This window comes from Engraulis encrasicolus, chromosome 23, assembly GCF_034702125.1.
Source record: "Engraulis encrasicolus isolate BLACKSEA-1 chromosome 23, IST_EnEncr_1.0, whole genome shotgun sequence".
Lineage (NCBI taxonomy): Eukaryota > Metazoa > Chordata > Actinopteri > Clupeiformes > Engraulidae > Engraulis > Engraulis encrasicolus.
The window spans coordinates 20681162-20701011 of NC_085879.1; the positions used below are offsets into that span (position 1 = coordinate 20681162).

Genomic DNA, 19850 nt, shown 5'->3' on the forward strand with positions numbered 1-19850 from the left:
CACTTCGTGAGCTCGCACAGGGTGACAATCGCACAGGATGACAATCCATCTGCGTGAGAGCCAGGTTATAGTTGCAGTACCTTTTTTGACAATTTCCTGCACAGTGTCCCTTTAAGCCATGAAACTTCCCACACTAAAATTACAGGTGTTTGAGTTTCATTGTCTAACCCAGGGTTGGGGAAACCTTTTTAATTCGATGGGCCACTTCAAATTCCTCCAAGCGCCGTAAAAGTTCTCCAAGGGCCCGTACTATGAACACAAACCAGGATTTCCCCCACTTGAGGCCTATATTGAAGGCAGCCACGTTTAAAACAGACCTACCTTCTCTAGGTCCCAATATAACTTAATTGTATTGCAAATGTAATTTCTAAGACTCCTTTACAAAATGTGTTATATTTCATGTGAAGCTGCATAACATTGAAATTATATTGGGGGCCGGATAAAACGGAAAAGACATAGGTTCCCCACCCCTGGTCTAACCCTGTACATTGCGATAGCAAAAGGCTAGTGTAGCGCATTATCACACAATTGTCATCAGGGCCACAAACAGCTTTGACTGGGCCCGGGACAAAATTATGTGAAAGGGCCCCCTTCTCAATACATACAATGTAATGGGGTCCCAACTCTGGGCACCCTTTTTGCCTGGTTCCAGGACATCTGTCCCCTTTGCACCTGCCTGAGTGACATGTGCGGAAGAGCATTGTGCTCCGGAGCAATATTAGCAGACTTGGATGAGAGGTTGGAAAGGCTCATGGTGTCACGGTGTACGGTACGCTATTTTTTATTTCAAGTGGCAATTATGATTGTCAGCACTTTATACCGTGATTTAACAGTATATCGGTTAGCCTGACACCCCTAATAGCAAATTCAGCCCTGTTGCAAATTGATGATCCACTGAAATGTCATTGGAAACACTACTGTATTTGAAGCTTGGAAAAAATATGCTTTAAGTCATACTACAGTACAGAATCTTACTAATTAAATTCCTGTCACCAGCGTCCCAATCTCACAACATGTTGGCATTACTGTTCCAGTGACCTCCTATTGACTACTACTTCTGGTGTAATGCAACTAACTCAACATACATTTGTGCCCAAACTGAACCCATTCCTAATCTTAAAGGAGCAGTCCTGCCAATTGCTCACGCTACCCTTGACTTGTCAGTAACCGGTGATGCTGCATTTTTTTCTCTGCCCTTTGCGAGATATGAGCTATTCTAGTGTGCGATTGGAGTATCCAGGAAACCAAGTCTGATTGGAGTACCCAGGAAAGTGTGCAAGGCGTGTGCTGATGACCACCTTCCCCAAGGTCTTCACTGACATTTTCAAACGGTCACTGAGACGTTGTCTTCCCAGCCTGCCACCATTATCCCAGTCCCCAAAAAGTCACCCACAACCAGCCAAAATGACATCCGCCCCATGACAATCACGCCAGTCATCACCAAGGACTTTGAGAAACACCTCACCTGGTCACTTAAAGGCGCACTGCCAGAGACTGTCTGTATATAAGGAGACGGAACACTTCAGAAAGCGTCCATGAATGGGGGCAGTTTGTTACGCTAATATGGCGCGTGCTTGCACATATCCCACCTGGCCGGCAGCAAGAGCCAATTGCTTGCTGAGCTGCGCTGTAATTTATCCAATCATCTCGCCGCCTCGACTCGCCTGGTCCAACTAATCTGAAATTGCGACCCTGAGGCGTAGCCAAGATGGCCGCCGAGTGAAAGGACTTATTCTAAATGACTTTGGCACTGTGTAACCATTTTATTTCATTTCAAGTATGTCCAGAAATGATAAAAATGCTGAAAAACTTAGTTCATTATTTAGTAAATATTTGGCAGTAGGCAGCACAGTTTCAATGAGCAGCATAGTTGCAATACCTACTCTGGCCACCATCCAACACAGTGCACCTATAAAAAAAAGGATGAGGTTAGAGCAGGAGCGAATACTGTGGATGGAGTGCTGGCCAAAAACAAAAAAATGTACCATTACATGTAACACTGCCTAATAAAGAAAATGTGTCATGTTTTACAACATCAGATAACCATTCAAACGTGCGGTATTTCCTCAAACAGTGTACACGTGGTGTGACCAGGTGATGAACTTGAAATTGATAGATTTGAAATAGAAATACCCCAACTGGCACATCAAGTGGGACAGGTGTAGCAAAGGTGGAGAGCCAAAAAACCCTCTACCGTAGGCCAAATTTATATTATATCAAGCCAGACTAAATGTGAGATTAAATGTGAATATTTAGTCTGGCCCCGATCAATGAGACATTGGAAGATTGGAAGATTGTTGATGGGAACAGCCCGTTGTTTGTCAAACTAAGTCTGTGGCCAATGCTTTGTCGTCACTCCCTCAAAACCCTGTCGGCTTTGCATCCAAAGATTCAAAACAAATCTCCTGTGTTGTGATTGTTCTGCCAGTTTCAGGGTATGGGGCATTGTCTGAGGTTAGACCCACTTGTAGGCTGGGGCTAGTTTACTAGGCTAATAACAATGTAATTCACATACTACAGACTACTGTTATCACCTGTCATTATCTGTTGTACAGCAAAAACACACAGTTATTACATGATGTTGATGATGGTATACAGTATGTCATTGTTAGTCAAGAAATATGAATTGTATTTATCTGGTGTGGTTTATGACGAATAAATCAGCATATCCTAAAAAATATGTGATACCACTATGTACACATGTGCTGATAGATATACATCTCTCAGTATTGGTAGTACAGATACACTGGGCCTGCTCTTATTTCATGTGACACTGCACAAGTGTTTGTGTTCTTTCCATGATCATAACTCCTGTCCTCCCTTGTGCTTGTGGCCTTGTGATGATGTCGCAAAAGTCTGTTAACTACACAGAAGTTGAATTCAATATCTCGCAATTAAGCGCAATTCAAAGGACATTTTCTCATTTGCAATGGGGATGTTGAAGGGGCAAAAGTCCCCCAAAAGTTGGTGTGGGTAGGCGGACAGCGTGGGAACTCAATTGTTTCCTTCATGGTGGCAGGCCGTCAGCAAAGTGTGAGGCCACAAGCACAGGTCGAGGACGGGAGTTAGGATAATGGGAGTCAGTCAGTCAAAGCAGGCCCCTCTCAGCAAGCAGTTAGGGAGCCTGGCTTGTAGGCCCAGGGTTGCAGGTTGTTGGGCAGCCCCCTGGCATGGGGGAGGCATACATGCAATTTTGTTGTGTGCAACGTTTGCTGTGCTGGGCTTTGTGACAATGACAGTGGGATACAGACAGAGATACAAGCGCTGGGTTTAGTGCAATGAGCCACATAAGCGAGCTCAAATGGGGTTTCACTTTCTGCCCATGTGTTGTCGAAATGAATGGTGTGATTGATTGTATAGCTTTGTCCTCCAGAGGCATTTGATAGACACATGTTGAAGCCCATCACGGGAAAATCGGTTGCATGTGAGACTGGCCAGACTAAAGCTCCTAATGAGCATGGGTTGCGACAGCCAGACGATGCGCAACAATGCACAAAAAGTGGGTGGTAACATTTCCCAATCTTAAACACACGGTCTTCAAATATTCGGGATATCCATAAAGATTGGATGAGGGGGTTTAACAAGAAATTGAAATTGTGGTGCGCTTTAATTGAACTTTCAACACCGCACAGAAACAACAACTGTAACAATAATAATCATAATGGGCCTAATATGGTGACATAACTTTGATTAATAATGTATTAATGTCAATACCTCACTCATAGCCTATCTATGAGCAGCAGGCTCATCAACATTCCACCTTTCATTTGAATGTTGTACTTAAATTTGTCGAGAGAAGGTAGACGCCTCTTCCTGGATGTTTGGGAACCTTCCAGGCCTCCCAATTCATCCTACAAAAACGTAATTTCATCAGATTCAAATTACTCAGTTCATCATGCTACGGGCCAAGACATAATTCTCTGTGTTTACGAATGGTCCCGTACCCGACGACTGAGGCGCCCTCGTAATCCACAACTAGTCGTGAAGCAACAGAGTCTGCTACGGATTCCGGTTACACGTGACTCTGACGTCTAAAACCGAGCCATACTAAATGGAAATCCGAGCAAGATCCACTGTTGCTGTTAACAGAGGGGTGGCTGGTGCCCTGACGTCCGTCTCAAGGAAGTCTGAAGTTTCAGTTGGCTTAATTGATTCTTTGTAACGGAGATAAAGATATCAGGGATGAGTGAGCAGGTAAACAAAACACGTTTTGTTGCACTTACAATGCGCAATCATCAGTCGAAACTACTGTCTAGACGATTTGCTTTGAAATGTGTAATGTATCAATGAAAATGTCTATGCATAATGCTCATAGGTACAGCGCTGATGTGAAGCGCACACCGCTATTTGGGCAGTTCTGCTTTTACGCACAATGTTTAGTTTTGGCGTGCATTGGAGAACGGGGAGCGCATTTTGGATAGCGCTAAATGTTATTCGTTTCCTTCCTTTTCATGGAATAACTTTCCTTTAACTCCAACGAGTCTCAATGAGTCCGCCTGGAAGTAGTCGGTCAATCCTGTGGTCCGGCATCTGGAGCGAAGGCATGTCGTTCCGGGGTCCAGCAAAAGCAGCTTTTGTAGTTCAATTTCCCATAACGAATATGTCTGGCTGGTATTGTAAGATTGAAATAAGATGTCAGATGTGCGTAAAACTATGCATTTCCCCGTCACTTGACAATCGATGCACTCTGTCGTGCGCAGGCAAATCTTTGGACTTTTCCAAGTTTGTCCACCCGTCATGCCCAGGTCGCAGGTGAAGAAGAACTGCTCCTCCCGGTGCACTGTGCATGTCAGCGTTGGAGTGTTGTTAAAACTAAACTGATAATCCACACTTGGAGAAAAAAAATATGTCTATGACTAGTCTATTAATACCTTTATTGGATGTAACGCATTAATAGGCATTTACGCACTTTACAAGTGGCTGAAATTCCAGTTGATGAGTGCATGCACCTCATACAGGTACCAATGTGAAGTGCAGCTTTAGTGCCTTTAAATGTGGCTCAGCAGTTGTCCCCCAAAACTTCACAGCCATATACACTATATAGGCTACAGCATTTTGTTTAAGATTGCTTTGAGCACTGTTCAGAAGTTTAAATTATTGCCTCTCGTCCATATGAACCTTGCCATTCTCCCCTTTCCAGCTTTAGTAAAAGCGGGCCAATATCAGGTAACAGCGGTGCCCCTGGGAGCAACATGAGGGTCCTGTATAAATGGAGGTTACGACGTTAGGGTTCATGCTGTTTCTGTCAGAGTTGGGATGCAGGCTATACGTTTGCCTGGCACTCTGGCGTGAACATTTCTGTGTATCCGAAGACTTTACACTAGTAGGCCCCCCTGAATGGTCTTTTGGGTAGAGTTGTTTAAAGATATCGGCAGAGCTGGTTGGCACATGAATACACTGGGCGTTACGAATGTAGACGCAAACTGCCAGTGTCTTGGTTTTATGACTGTGAAAAGCTAGTTAGTACATGCCATAATTACAACAGGCATAGTTCTCTTGCTTAGAAGAAATGCTTGCACGTCACTGCCCGGGAAATGTTTGGCTGGCTATATCCCTGTCTTGATTTTCACCCTTTTATAACCCTTCGCTCTAAGCGTTTGTCAGTTTTCAAGCAATGGATGGAGGAAGAGAGGAGCTTTGAGGCAGTTGCTGCTCTCTCTTCGCCGGTCTCTCTCTCTCTCTTTCTCCCTTCTCTCTCTCCTCTGCTTGCTCTCTCTGTCTCGCTCGCTCGTTCCCTCTCTCCCTTTCCTCCTTCCTCTCCTTCACTTTCTCTCTCTCTCTCTCTCTCTCTCTCTCTCTCTCTCTCTCTCTCTCTCTCTCTCTCTCTCTTGGTCTCTCCCTCACTCTCTCTCTCTCTCTTGCGCGCTCCTTTGCTCCCCCTCTCTCTGACTCATGTGGGTGTTGGGCTGAAATAGTTTGGTGTAGTTTTACATTCCTTATATAGCCTGTGGAGTGCAGAGAGTCGTCGAGCGCCCGTGTCACAGGGAGGGGTAGGGGTGGGGTGTGCGGGTTGAGAAGAGTCTGTGTGTGTTTTTAAAAGGGTGTGTGTGTGTGTGTGTGTGTGTGTGTGTGTGTGTGTGTGTGTGTGTGTGTGTGTGTGTGTGTGTGTGTGTGTGTGTGTATGTGTGTGTCTCAGTGTGTGTGTATGTGTGTGTCTCAGTGTGTGTGTGTGTCCCTGTGTGTGTGTGTGTGTGTGTGTGTGTGTGTGTGTGTGTGTGTGTGTGTGTGTATGTGTGTGTCAGTGTGTGTGTGTGTGTGTGTCAATGTGTGTATATGTGCATGTTTGTGTGTGTGAGAGAGTGCAAGAGGGGGTGGGCTGTGTAGGTGGGGGTGTGCGAGTAGAGTCAGAAAGTCAGAAACCCTCACCACACCAGCTTTCCACTCGGGTGTATTGGAAGGTTTCGGTTGCACCAATGCCCCCCCCCTGGGACAAGGTAGGCTATACGTTTGCCTCTCTTTTCACGGGCACCACAGGTGTTGCATCTGCCTTTCTAGACCCACCAATTCCAAGCTGCATCCCAACTTTCGGATTGCAGTTTGCGTCTCTAAGTTGGACAGCACTGGGACAGCGTGTAGAGCTTTGGGGGTCTCAGGTTGTCCTTGGCTCTTTATAAATGGCACTTGTTCCCTTCTCTGGCTCACTACCACGCAAGCAGATTGATACGTGAGCGGAAAAGGCAAACGATACTGCCTCTATGATCACGACACTTAATATGTGGAGATTAATTTCATTACCTAACTAATCGTAGTAAATATCTTTTTATGTGTTTGGGGTTGGGCAGGCGTTGGTGTAGGTGTTTCCTAAAAAAACACCCCATTGGACAGTTGTAATGTTCATGTGTCTTTTATGTAGACAGATTTCATGCTGTGCGACATTGCTATATGCACAGTGGAAAGTTGTAATAAGAACTGTATAACACAACTGCTTCATTTCAACACTTCCTAATACTTTCCTGTAACGATTTAGAGGGGTTGTCAGATTTGACGCTAATTCTGTTTTTACAGTGAAAAAAAGACACTTAAGCTCTTGCTGAAAACCGGTATTGTCATTGTTGAATATTTCAGTGACACGTTTCCTTTGTCGTCTCAGAACAGTTACATTGAGCGCGCCAAGACAGGGAGAAAAAGAAGTCCTGCATAATCTGGATGTCATTTCTGTAGGCTAAAGTTGTTGTGCCATTAGAACCAGTGTGCCAGGCTAGTGCTATTTAAATCCCCTACTCTAATTCATTTCAACATGTGGCCTTTACTTAGAGTACACTTGAATCACCTCAGTCCCAGGAACTTAAAAAAGCTAAAAAGGACGCTGATGTGTGTATTTTTATGTTTTTCATGGCAAAACGACAGAAAAGGCCCTGGCCAAGCAGCACTCATACTGTTTTCCTCAGTGTCATTTTCACAGAATTTGATAGGGCTACTGGTGTGATTTGTGGAGATGGGATTTCTCAGGAGAAAGCACTGTTTGCTTTGGAGAGTACTTGTTCACGAAATCAGACAGCGCAGTATGTCTCAGCTCGAGACAAGCTAAACGGTCCTTAAAATGAGGAAAGAAAGATGTTCTCCGCAACAGCCTTGTTCTCTCTTCTCTTCTCTTCTTTCTCTATCCTCTGCTTCACCCCCTACCCTCTCCTCATATCTTCTCTGGGATGCTAACATGTATTGTGAGAAAAGAAGATGTTCTCCACTACTCTCTCTTCAGACAACTGTCTCTCTCTGCTCTCTCTTGTCTTCATTTTCTTGATCACCTCCTTCACCCTCACTATGTCTTCTACAGGATATTGTATTGTGAGACAAGAAAGATTTCCCCCCCTCACATCAGCCTTGTTCTCTCCTCTTCCCTTTCATCTCCTCCACCCCCACCACTCTCCATAGCTTCATGTAGGATGCTAACATGTATTGTGAGGAAAGAAAGATGTTCTCCTTTAACAGTCTTGTTCTCTCTCCTCTTCTCTCCTCTCCTCCACACCCTCCCCAAACCCCCATGTCTTCTTCTGCAGGACTCTACCATGTATTGTGTCACACTCAGTGGACCAGCTCCCTGGGGCTTTCGACTCCAGGGGGGCAAGGACTTCAACATGCCCCTAACTGTGTCAAGGGTAAGGCAAACGAATGCTGCTGTGTGGATGAAACAAGTTTGCATGAGCTTTATGTGAGTCTTGTACTGTGTACGTCAGTACAGGGTATCCCCTGAAAATGTATACACCCTTCAAATCATTGTAATGTACAATAGGTGATTGTTAAATTGATGTCATTTTTGAGGTGTTCTATTACAATTTGCAGACATCATTCATGTTATGCTTTGTCACCACCTTTTCTCAAACTGGCAATCATTCTGGTCCAGACACTGCTGACAATGTGAATCATACACTATTTGGTATTTTTGTGCATTTTCTTTGAATAGCTGCATGCCATGGCTCTAAATTAACTTTTTTCACCACCAGCCAAAATGGCTAGTAGATGTTGATCTTACTAGCCAAACACACACTCACTAATGGGTCAAAGTGGCTAGTAAGTTGGTCTTTTCTACCAGCCAAACTGAAATTTCACCAGCATTTGGCTGGTTGGCTGGAGCTAATTTAGAGCCTTGGCTGCATCCATCCGCTTTCAGTGATTGTTGCCATTGTCATGACATAGATTTGGGACATCTTTTTGGGAATAGGCGGTGACAAAATGGTAAAAGGAGGCCTATCATTTCTACTACACTTTGAAAGTTGCATGAATTACCATAAAAAACACCTACACTACAATGATTTTAAAATGTGAATGCATCTTTTTGGGAGATCCTGTATGAAGTTAGGTTCCAGACCAATATTGTTCGATATGGAGAAGATACAGTAGTGGAGCGTCTGGACAGACTGTCTCGTGTGTGCCATGCGTATGTACACATGTGTTAAGGTTTATGGGTACCTTGGTGCAAAGTTTACGCCTTATCGTCTATTTATGTGTACACGTGTCTGTTTATGTGTGCGTCTGTCTGTGTGGTAGCTGAGACCAGGGAGATGTGATGTGAGGGAGGGGGGTGTGAGGGTGGGCAGCCATCATGCCCATGCACAGAACATGAGCGCAGAGAGATGCAGGGCGTATATCACTCGGGGCAGCTATGCAAGCGGAGCAGTACAGCATGGGCTTTGGATTGCGCGGATCGGTGGCGAAGGCCAATAGTCAGTCGTCATAAATAAGGCTCACATCCAATTATAACACGCATAACCAACCACCGGCCAAGACCACCGCCAACTTTAATTAAACAACAGGGATTTTTACACAGATTTCACACTCAACCCCCTCTGTGGAGGAGTGGACGGACTTCAAAAGGCCGGCTCCATCAGCAGACGACATAATCAGACTAATGAGATCCATATGCTCACTTCGGCACGGGCCGCGTTTCGACACTTGAAATTCCTATTGTGGCTATGTCACCGCTTGCTCAGTGTCGGGGATGTTGCGGTGCCGGGGCAAAGCTTTCGGAAGAACTTCTTGTTCGCCTCCTCATGTCCTCACAAGGACATGTTGTGGTTTCTTTAACTCCTTCAGGCTTCTTGTTCTCTCTCTCTCTCTCTCTCTCTCTCTCTCTCTCTCTCTCTCTCTCTCTCTCTCTCTCTCTCTCTCTCACCTCTGGTTTTAGTCATTGGATGGCCTTGTAAAACGTATGCCTTGATACTCTTTCGTTGAACCGAATGGCCCACACCAGATGAAATTTCCAGGCCTTATATGAGCAGTTTGGCGTGTTTGTATACACGCCACACAGTTCTCTGGCCTGGCAGTCGCGGCGCATTCTGTGCCGGCACGCTCTCATTAACTAACTTGACCTTCTTCCTCTGCTCTGCTGGGGTGCTGCCTGCATTTGCTTTGCAAGTTTGAACATGACGAATGGATATCTTGTGTTTGTCAGTGTGTTTTTTTGTCTTGTGTGCTTGCTTGGGCTGCTACCACATCTCCCAGGAAGTGTGTATGATTGCCACAGAGTGTTTCAGTAATGGCGAGAGACCATAACGGAGAGACCAGTAATTCCAGGTCTCTTAAGCAGGCCCGTATCTCCTGTGATGAAATATTACACATACAAGGTTGAGTAAAATTGGTCTCTGATGTTAAAACGTGTCTTCCCAGAGTTAGTTTCCGTGTACACCTTTAGGCCCGGACTCCTGTGAACCCCTTGGAGACTGCACAGCACTGTGTGTGCAGCTCTTTTGCTTGCATGAATGCTTTGCTCTGCCCCAGGCTAATTGCTGTCGATGAGGGAAAGGTATTTTAGTGAGACGGGTACATGATGAAATTGGCTCACCTGTAAGATTGACCTTATGTATGTGTGCGTGTGCGTGTGCGTGTGTGTGTGTGTGTGTGTGCGCGTGTGTGTGTGTGTTTGTGTGTCTGTGTGTGTCTTTATGTGTCAGTGTCTTGTGTGTTCAATGGGCGTGCGAGTCATCTGAAAGAGTCTTGGTTCAACACCTGTGTTATGCACAAACAGCGGCTTGTCAGCGCAGGCTTATCCACCATGACCTCATTGCGAAGCCCAGGAAGACCTGAGAGACTTATGCAACAAACATCAGCCCCGCTCGCTCACACAGCCAACTTTGATGAAAGTTGTAATAAAACAGGCCTGAACACGAAGTCTTACCTTGGAACATACAAAGTTAAACCACTCGAATTGTAAGGTTATCGAAGGAAAAAAAAGTGCAAGTGAAATTCTATCGCGTACAAAAACATTCACGTCGCATACATTCGTAGAGCATAATGGAAGGCAACCTTCACATTGCTTTGGGTTTTTTGGCCTCCAGTTTTTCGATGAGTAATTCTGCTGCATAACTGACCTTGTTCCCGCATACATTGGGGAAAATAATTCTTGGATTACATACGAGTCTGACCTGTCATCTCCAATTTTCGTTAAGCCTCAGAGCTGGCGCTGGGAAAGTGTTCTGTGTTCCAAGTTGTCCCCGATTTTGTTTTCTCCTGGTCTGGCTAACCTGGGGCACATACTTGTACCGTGGCAAAGGAACATCCTTAATAAAGAAAGATGTATAAATAAAATGTCCGTTATAGGCAGCAGTGACGTAGACAGGTTTTGGCTGGAGTCTTTAGAACTATGAGAAGTATGCATTTATGAACAGGGCCTAGACTGCTCTCTGTCTTCATCCCCCCCCAAATTGATAAGAATTTCACTGGCGTCTCTGTGGCTTTAGCTGTTTTTCTGAAATGCATCCATCAAGCTACTTGCACGAGCCCACACTCTATGCCCGTCTTTGCCAGGTGTTGAGTGGCCCTAAGAGATAGGGTGTGTGTGTGTCTGCCTGTGACTTGGTGCCTTTCTTTTCCTGTGGAAACGTAGTGATTAGTCAGCTGTGTGTGAGGATGTGATTCATGCAGTAACACCCGTTTAAGGCCATCTTTCGGCTCCCTGCTTGGAGCAAACACAGACCATGATGTCATTAATAATAATCAGGTTTCCAGCGCTAGTACATGTCAGAGAAGGGTGAGGTGAACTCATTCCTGTGCTCTCGCACTCTCTGTGTACGTCACCGACTGTCTGTCTTGTCTGTGTCTGTGGTTCACTCTTTCTGGGAAAACCTCTTACACTATGACTTAGAAAGCACAGAGTAAGTGGATGAGTAACATAAACACTCAGAAAATGGAGAGTGTGAGTGGGTCAAGGGCAAAGTTTTGAGAAGGCATTAGGTATAGATAGAGAATTTTAAGAACATACTGTCTTAAGAATCAGGTTAGAAAAGTACACAATTTTGAGCGATATGTAGCCCCCTGATGCACGCCATACCTCCAGTGGCACGCTGTAAAAGCCATTGAAAAGTTAACTACCATAGTAATACACTACTATGACCTGACACAGGGCCTTTGGTAATGCACTATGACTTGGTCATTGCCATTCTGGTAACAGCAAATGTATAATGCTGTGTCTTAACGGGTTAATTAAACCTGTGGACATTTAAATATCAATCTGCAATGCTTTTCTCATAGCTTTGATCTACACAGTATCTCTATAAATGTGGCACAGATGTCTGCGATGCTTAGGAAGCAACCCTGATAACCCTGTGCCATGAAAAAAGACCTGACACAGTCACGTGTTGTGGTCGCTTCTATTGAAATGACAAATGACATAAGTTTTGTCGTCCAGGAGGAGATTTCCCTCCGACTTCTCCCATAGCTTCGTCCTCGAGCTTCCTGTCAGGGCCACAGTATTCTGGTGTTTTTCCTCAGCATTCCTGAGATATTTTGACACTGCTGCCTCACGTCTGGCTCCAGAAAAGCTCCTTTGTCTGCCGCCGTATCTGCCAGTATATCCTCTCCTCCACCCATCATTTTTCCCCTCACCGCCAGATGTCAAGCGCCTTGTAGAGCCTGTCTGAATACAAAAACACTCGTCCCTTGTAAAAACGGATGAGCCCTGATGCAAGACAGACACCGCGATCGTGAAGAAATCCCCACAATCAGGAACTGCCATCTTGAATTAAACACGGGATGATGTTACTTTTAGCTTGGCAATAGGATATAAAGAGTATTGTGATTTCTGCTTTTCAATTTCATTTTTTTTTTGCTTTTTGTTTAGCGAATGCGTATCTGCTGATGGAAATGCATCTGTTTTCCATTTGCGAGAACATGCCTTCGACCTTAAATCAAACACACGACGAGGAAATTACAGATGATGTCATCCCCTTGAAGTACAGAGGCTTTTTATTTGCCACAGCAGTAGTCCTCCTGCCCCGTGCCTTACATATTTATCTGCTTTGCAATCTGTGGCCTAGCATTTTTTATCTAGCTTGCGATCTGTGGGTTTTTTGTTGAAGCTAGCTGAGGCCCTGTTTTTCAGGCTTGCGATTAAGGACCAACGCACACTGCAGTGCAGGCCAGGCCCCCATTATCATACAAACACAAGCCACGCTAGGCCTGAATGAACAAACACAACCAAGGACTCAAGGGAGGTTTTCAAGATTATCTGTGACATTCCTCCTATTAGTCAGATTGTTGTTTTTTTCAAACTTTCATTTTGGCTGATGATGAAATTACAGGCATGAGTAATTTTTTCGACCCTCAGACTAGACCTTATTGACTTGCGAGGAGAAAAAAGGACGGATTTCAGTTGCTACTCCCGAAGCTAGCTTATATCCAGCGCATTCATCTCTCCTCAGACAAGAACCGAGAGTTTCACAAGTCTTGCTGAACATTGGCTGTCTGTAGTAGGCCTACAGCCGGCAGACTTGTTGGCTGGATACAAAATGGAGAGAGAGAGAGAGAGAGAGAGAGAGAGAGAGAGAGAGAGAGAGAGAGAGAGAGAGAGAGAGAGAGAGAGAGAGAGAGAGAGAGAGTTGGGGTTAGGGGGTGGGCAGGGTTGAAGAGAGGGTGAGCCTGGTAGTGCAGCAGTACTCGGGAGAAAGTGTGTCCACTCTGCTCTCTCCTCTCCTCTCCTCCCATACCGTCCCGTTCCGTCCCGGCTCGACTTGACTCGACTCCTCTGCCTTTTTCCCAGCGAGAGAGAGAGCAAGATATTTATGGCACCTCCCAGATCAGCTGACGTGATGTCAGGGAAGTAGTGCCGTGTCTTCCAGGCCCCAAAAGGCAATGGGAAGTGTTAAAGTGAAATGTGGCTAGCTTTTAGAAGCCTGCACCCACACACTTACACATACACATGGGTGGTCCCTATTCCAAAGACTGATTTCTCATTGTGCCAACGTGCGGAACAAAGCGCACTGTGAATGCAGTTCTCACATGGATGTTAATGTGACTGAAGGAAGCACTTGTACTTGGAAGACCAAGAAAGAGGGGAGTGAGAGGGGCTGTTTACTTTCTGTGAAGGTGACATAAATTCTGGAGTGCCCTTCTGCAGCCAACGGAGAGTAAACTTCACCAACAAGATGGTTGCGCAATGGTGTTCTTGGGCAAGAACGGTCGGGAGGGTACACGTGACCCAGCCCTGTCCTGCTCCTCTCCTGCTCCTGTCCCTACGCCTTGCCTGGTGTGTCATGTTAAATGGCCCTCTGCTTCCAAAGTGACTGCTGCTGCCGCCGCCTTGAGTGGCTCTCCACCCGATTCCGATGGCGTGTCCAGGTGCCACCGTTCCAACCCCGCCGTCATTTTCAGTATTGACAAACTGCGAGGAGGTGTAATGTTCCGAGTACACCCACCCCTCCCCGCACCATCCTCCATGCGCTCATCTCCAACCCCCCACCACCAGAGCCGCTGGCAGCTTTTTGCCGGGCCCAGGTCAAAGTCATCTTAAAGGGCACCCTATCCAATACCTACAATGCAATGAAAACCCAATGTTTGGAGCCCCTCTCTCCTTTGGCCCAGGGCAACGGACCCCTTTGCCCCCCCCTTGTCAGCGTTCCTGCCCACCACCACTTCCACAAACTCCTCTTCCCTGTCCTGAAGTCCTTACCGCAGCACTTGGTGGCTGGCGGCTCGGGCTCAAGCGGAGTAGGGGGACAGCTGGAGCCTGAACCTGAGCCAGGCACACAGGTGGCGCTGTCCATCATCGGGCCTCCAGACATCACGGCCCGCCCCGGCCCTCCCCTGCCCATGCCGCACTGCTCTGCTCTGCACTGCGACGCACCAGCCCGCCCCTCCCCTCTCTCCGTCCCTCGTATCTCCTCCCCTTCCCTCCCTTCCCCTCCTCTCTTCTTCCATCCCCTCCCATTGCCTCATGCCCGTATACACAACCTCCTCACCCTCCTACGCCTTTCATCTTTGGATAGATCTCCTCTCCGCTGTGCTTTAGTCTCCTTCACTTTTACTGTACAAACAAACACAGACAAAAACACACCTCGGCATGCTCTTAGAGTTATTGTTAGATTGCTACATTCTTTTCCTTTCTGTGTGTCTTCTTTGCTCTGCGTCCCCTGCCTTTTCTTTAGAGATCTGCTTTGCCCTTACTCTGGAACTCTGTGTCTTATCCACCAGCAAACAACAAAAACACTCCTGAACACGTTCTTAGTTGTTGTTAGATTGATACATTCATTCTGTGTGTCTTCTTTGCTCTTCGTCCCCTGCCTTGACCTTAAAGATCTGCTTTGTCCTTGCTCTTTATTTCTGTGTCTGTCTTTTGCTTAGTACTTCGATTTTTCTAACATGCACGCATTCTCTCTCTCTCTCTCTCTCTCTCTCTCTCTCTCTCTCTCTCTCTCTCTCTCTCTCTCTCTCTCTCTCTCTCTCTCTCTCTCTCTCTATCTCTCTCTCTACTTAACTTTCCCCCCTCTTTTCCATTCATGCATTCTATTCTGTTCTCGAGTGTGCCTGATCTTCTTATCGTCTGTGTAGTTTCCCCCACTCTGCAGAATTTTCATTTTTATTCCTTTCTGGATCTGTTCCTTAGCCATGCAGACTGAAGCAAGAGAGAGTCCATCTTCCCCCTGGCTTTGTGCCAACCCTCCCCAAACTTAAGTATGCAGTGCATGTATGCTGAAGGACCTCCGTGACACTTCGGAGGCCTCAGAATAAATGTCTAACTCCTAGCAGAAGAGCATAGCATATAGTGCTATTTGCATTAGGATACTTGTTCATCCATGTGGGTTTTTAAAAGATGTAAGAAGTGTAAGATAGAAGCCGTTCTACCAAATGACAGAATCTGGAACGTGTGTGTGTGTGTGTATGTGTGTTTGGTGTGTGTTGTTTGTAATTGTATGTGTTGGTGAGAGGGGCGAGGCGGTGATCAGGCCTTGTTTTGTTTTGGTCAGTGGCACATTGTTTTGAACAAAGGGTCGAGTGTGCGGTGGTTGGTTGGTTGAGTGGCTGGCTGTCTTTGATCCTGGGAGTTCAGAGGAAGGCAAGGTGCAGGAAATTGAATTGAGCCCCTCAGGTCGTTGGGCTATAGCACATGGACCCTGGTGGTGCTCGGCAGATGTTTGCCCTGGCTCTTCAGCTCTTAAAATAGCCGCGGTGGAGGTGCAGGGATAGGCTGACATGTGTTTTGAGTTTCAGCTTAGGGGCACATAACATTATTACATTTGCATTGTTTTTGGGCAGGTTTTTTTTTTTAAGAGAAAATGTGGTGCTCCTTGTGTTCAGAATGTTTGCATTGTGTTGGAGTTATTTTTAAATGTTCCCCAGATGAACAATCTTGGAAATAAACAGTGAGTTCATGTAGGTTTTAAAATGGATGACATCTCTTGACCTTTAGAAAAAAAAGTAAACGTACAGAATGTTATCATGAACTGAAAGGATCAGTTTTTAATTGCCACTGCTGGATTTCCATGTGCCAATGTACCTCACAGACAGAGGGGGAAAAAACAACAACTGTCTGTCAGGAAGTTAAGATGGCGGCAGAGTGGAGTGTGGTGGTGTTTGTGCCCCGGGAGCAGCGCTGTTGCCGCTGGCTCGTCTGATGTACGTTCGGTATGCTCCGCCGCCCGGTTATCTGAGACTTTGTCACAAGTCTTCAGTTTCGCCCTCTGCCACATGCCCCGGCTGACTAAGCCCTTACTAAACCTGTTCCCCACTCCAGCCATCCGTAACGCTTATTGCTATATGGTTACCCAAAGGGCATATGTGTACTGTAGGTGTGGGGAAAAGAAACCAACATTTGCCTTCGTGTTTCCTCATAGAAATGTGACTTTTAAATCATCCATTGCAGAACTTGCTGTACTTTATCAGTGACAGAACTGTAAGACTTAACTTCATGCTTATTGTTATAAATCCTCCCTAAAGGGCATCTGTGTGTAGGTATGGTAAAAGAAACCAAGATTTCATTGGATGCCATGTGTCTCCATTAAAAAATCCATTGCAGAACTTGTTGTTCTCGTATCAATGACAGCGCTGTAAGGCTTAATGCTTAATGCTTAGTGCGTATTGTTATAATGCTTACTAAAGGGCATCTGTGTGTGGGTACGGTGAAAGAATCTCAGATTGCATAGGACGTCATGTCTCCCCATTAAAAAAAATGTGACTCACACCTCACACTTTAAATCATCCATCGCAGAACTTGCTGTACTCTATCAATGACAGCTGTAGGTGCGATTCACAGTTTCAGAATACCTCATCTTGTGTCGTGAATCGCGATTCACCACTAAGGAATGCACATCATGTATGTGCATTGCGTGAGGTCTTTTGGCCTAGGCAGCACACTCAAAGGCAAGGATGCAGCGGATTGGAAAAGCTTGTTTTGTATGGAGTCATTGACGTGTAAGTAGTAATGGCTGTGTGTGTTCGTGTGTGCGTGCGTATGTGTATGCTTGTGTGTGTGTGCGCATGTGTGTATGTGTGTGTCTGTGTATGTGTGTGCATTTGTGTGGCTGTGTGTATGCCCATTGGTCCGTCTGTGTGTTTTTGCCAGGCTCTGGAGAAAGGCAGCACATTTAAAGGCCCAATATGTCTATTTAATGGCATTCTTGTCCCTCTTGTTTGGGCCATACAAAAGAACTGTATTTTATTTCTTGGAAATATAAAATGTAGAACGCCTGCTACACTTTGTGAGGCCGAGTCCAAGGTTATGGCGCTGTTGAACTGAAATTGCTGGAGTTTGCTACTCTTCACCTCCGCACCTCTTGTGGCCCATGTTTTTCTACAAGTATCTGAGGTGGATGGATGGTTCTTTAGGATCAAAACTGAAGTTGTGTTTGTGTAAGCCAATGAAAAGTTAACTTTCGTTTTTTTGGGCCTTACTAGAGCCTGTATTTTTTCTGTATTTGTGCTGTATATGGTGTGCAACTTTTTGAATCCCAAGCCTTTTCAAAAAGGCAACAGTACTGCAGTAGGTGTGTCCATGCCTGGCAGAAGTCAAAAAGTAACTGTAAAAAAAGCACACCTCACAAACAACACGTAGAAGCATCCTTACCCTCTGAGTTAAAGATACACAACTTGAACTGTATAATGTGAAAAACTTCTAGCCTGTGCTCCAAGGGACAAGGGCTTTAAATGGGAACACTGGACAGAACACTGATCCGTGCAGACATTTTTGAGGCAAGACGTTTCACCCAGTGGCCCCAAGTGGCAACAAACTCTGGCTGAACTGCTGGGCAAGATGGCCTAGATTTCAAGCGAAGGCAGCGAGTTCACAGGAAGAGGCTTTTTCTCAAGCCAGATCTGAAGAGGCATATCCCCCCCTTGACCAGTTGACAAGATACTGTAGGGTTTGCAACAGCAATGCCATGAGCTATGCTTTCTCAGAGCCGTGCATACATAGCATATCACTGGCAGTGTCCACTGACTGGAAAATCCATAGGGTGCCTAAAAATGTCACTGTAATACACTTGTGTGTTAGACGGACAGCATGCAGAATAAAGTTAAACTTTGTATGAATTGTGTTGGATAGGACCATTGGAAACCACCATGTACTTTCAGCATGCTGAATGAAGATTGGATTTTGTTGTTTGTATGTATGGTGTTGGAAAGTGCCATTGAAAAAAGAACATACTTTTGCTCGTTTATTTCTCAGATTGTATTTGTGTATTGGTTGAGCCCATTTTGGGCCAACTCCTCCGTGATGTCAGTGTCAACCTGTAGCCTACCATAAGGGGTTTCCAGAGACGTGACCTTTTGACCTCTTGACCTTTGCCCTCTGTCCTCTGTCTCCTCAGCTGACCCCTGGAGGCAAGGCCGCCCAAGCCGGAGTGGGCGTGGGTGACATGGTGATGTCCATCGCCGACTCCAACGCCGAGGAGATGACTCACGTCGAGGCACAGAACATGATCAGAGCAGCAACGGACAGCCTCACCCTCAGCCTCCACAGGTAACACACCTCGAACACCAGAGCGGTATTACTAAGGAGTAAACCAGGTTCATTTAAGTCCTCATCAGACTCCAGGCTCTTCTATTAGATGATTTACCTCTTAACTTAACCTGGTTTTACTCCTGAAACAGCTTCTTAGTATAGGCCCCACACTGCAGAAGCTGAAACCTTTAGAACTTAAAGACTTTTGAGGTTTTCAGACTGTTGAGATTTGAGGTATTATTCAACTTGAGGCTTGAATGCTTACTGCCAAATGGTCATAAAACATACATACTTAATGATCTGCACCATCGGACTCTTATCACCGTCAGCCTCCATAGATAACACACCCCAAACATCAGAGCACAAGCCTTTAGAACGTGAAGGGACCACCATGCAATTTTTTGTTTGAGACATTTCCAATTTCGAGTGTATGCTTAGTGAATGGATTGAATGTAAAATGCTCAGCAGCCAACTGAAATAAACACTAATGGTTTTCTTTTGCCTTAAGACATGTAAAAGTTTTTATCTTTTACCTGACATGTTTCGACGGTGTTACTTCCGTCTTCATCAGAGGGTCACTGTGATGTTGATGAGTGACGTGCTTTAAAAACAGCTGATGTTGTTGTGGAGGTGTGACCTCCCTGCCAATAATGACCGCTGGATTAAGGAGTCTATGGAGATCAGAAAGCGTAGCCCAAGTACCATGAACAGGGATGAGGGGGCATACATGCTCTCACACACCTGGACCACCATCCTAAGAAGACAACTCTAACAGCAGGAGGTGTGACCAACCTGTCATTATTGGCAGGGAGGTCACACCTCCACAACAACATCAGCTGTTTTTAAAGCACGTCACTCATCAACATCACAGTGACCCTCTGATGAAGACGGAAGTAACACCGTCGAAACATGTCAGGTAAAAGATAAAAACTTTTACATGTCTTAAGGCAAAAGAAAATCCAAAGTGTTTAAGTTAAACAGTTAGACATAATGAACTTAATACATATGAGAAGTCAACTGACACTTTTAAGAACTCGTAACCCATCACACAACCCTCGTTGTTCGCCTACGCTTCCCGTTGACAACCGAGAGAACATTCATTCAGCCGTCTACAGACTTAAGAAGACCTAATCTCACAAAGTAGCAAAGCGCCCCTTTAAACTCTGGAACCCATTTCGGGAGTTTAGACCCTTGCTTTTGTTGC

General features: G+C 45.6%; 1 protein-coding gene across 2 annotated transcripts in view; it reads left to right on the forward strand.

Moving 5' to 3' along the window:
- Positions 1-4056: 4056 nt before the first annotated feature.
- The window catches only part of pdlim7 (PDZ and LIM domain 7), a 52565-nt gene continuing 36771 nt past the window's right edge, over positions 4057-19850 (forward strand). The window contains exons 1-3 of one of the 2 annotated variants that reach the window (XM_063189439.1): positions 4057-4194; positions 7998-8096; positions 18513-18664. In XM_063189439.1, the coding sequence (XP_063045509.1) occupies positions 4183-4194; positions 7998-8096; positions 18513-18664 (263 nt within the window). In that variant the 5' untranslated portion in view covers positions 4057-4182. Of the gene's footprint in view, positions 4195-6250; positions 6435-7997; positions 8097-18512; positions 18665-19850 lie in introns of those variants that run through there. The other variant, XM_063189438.1, reaches the window with a different exon arrangement.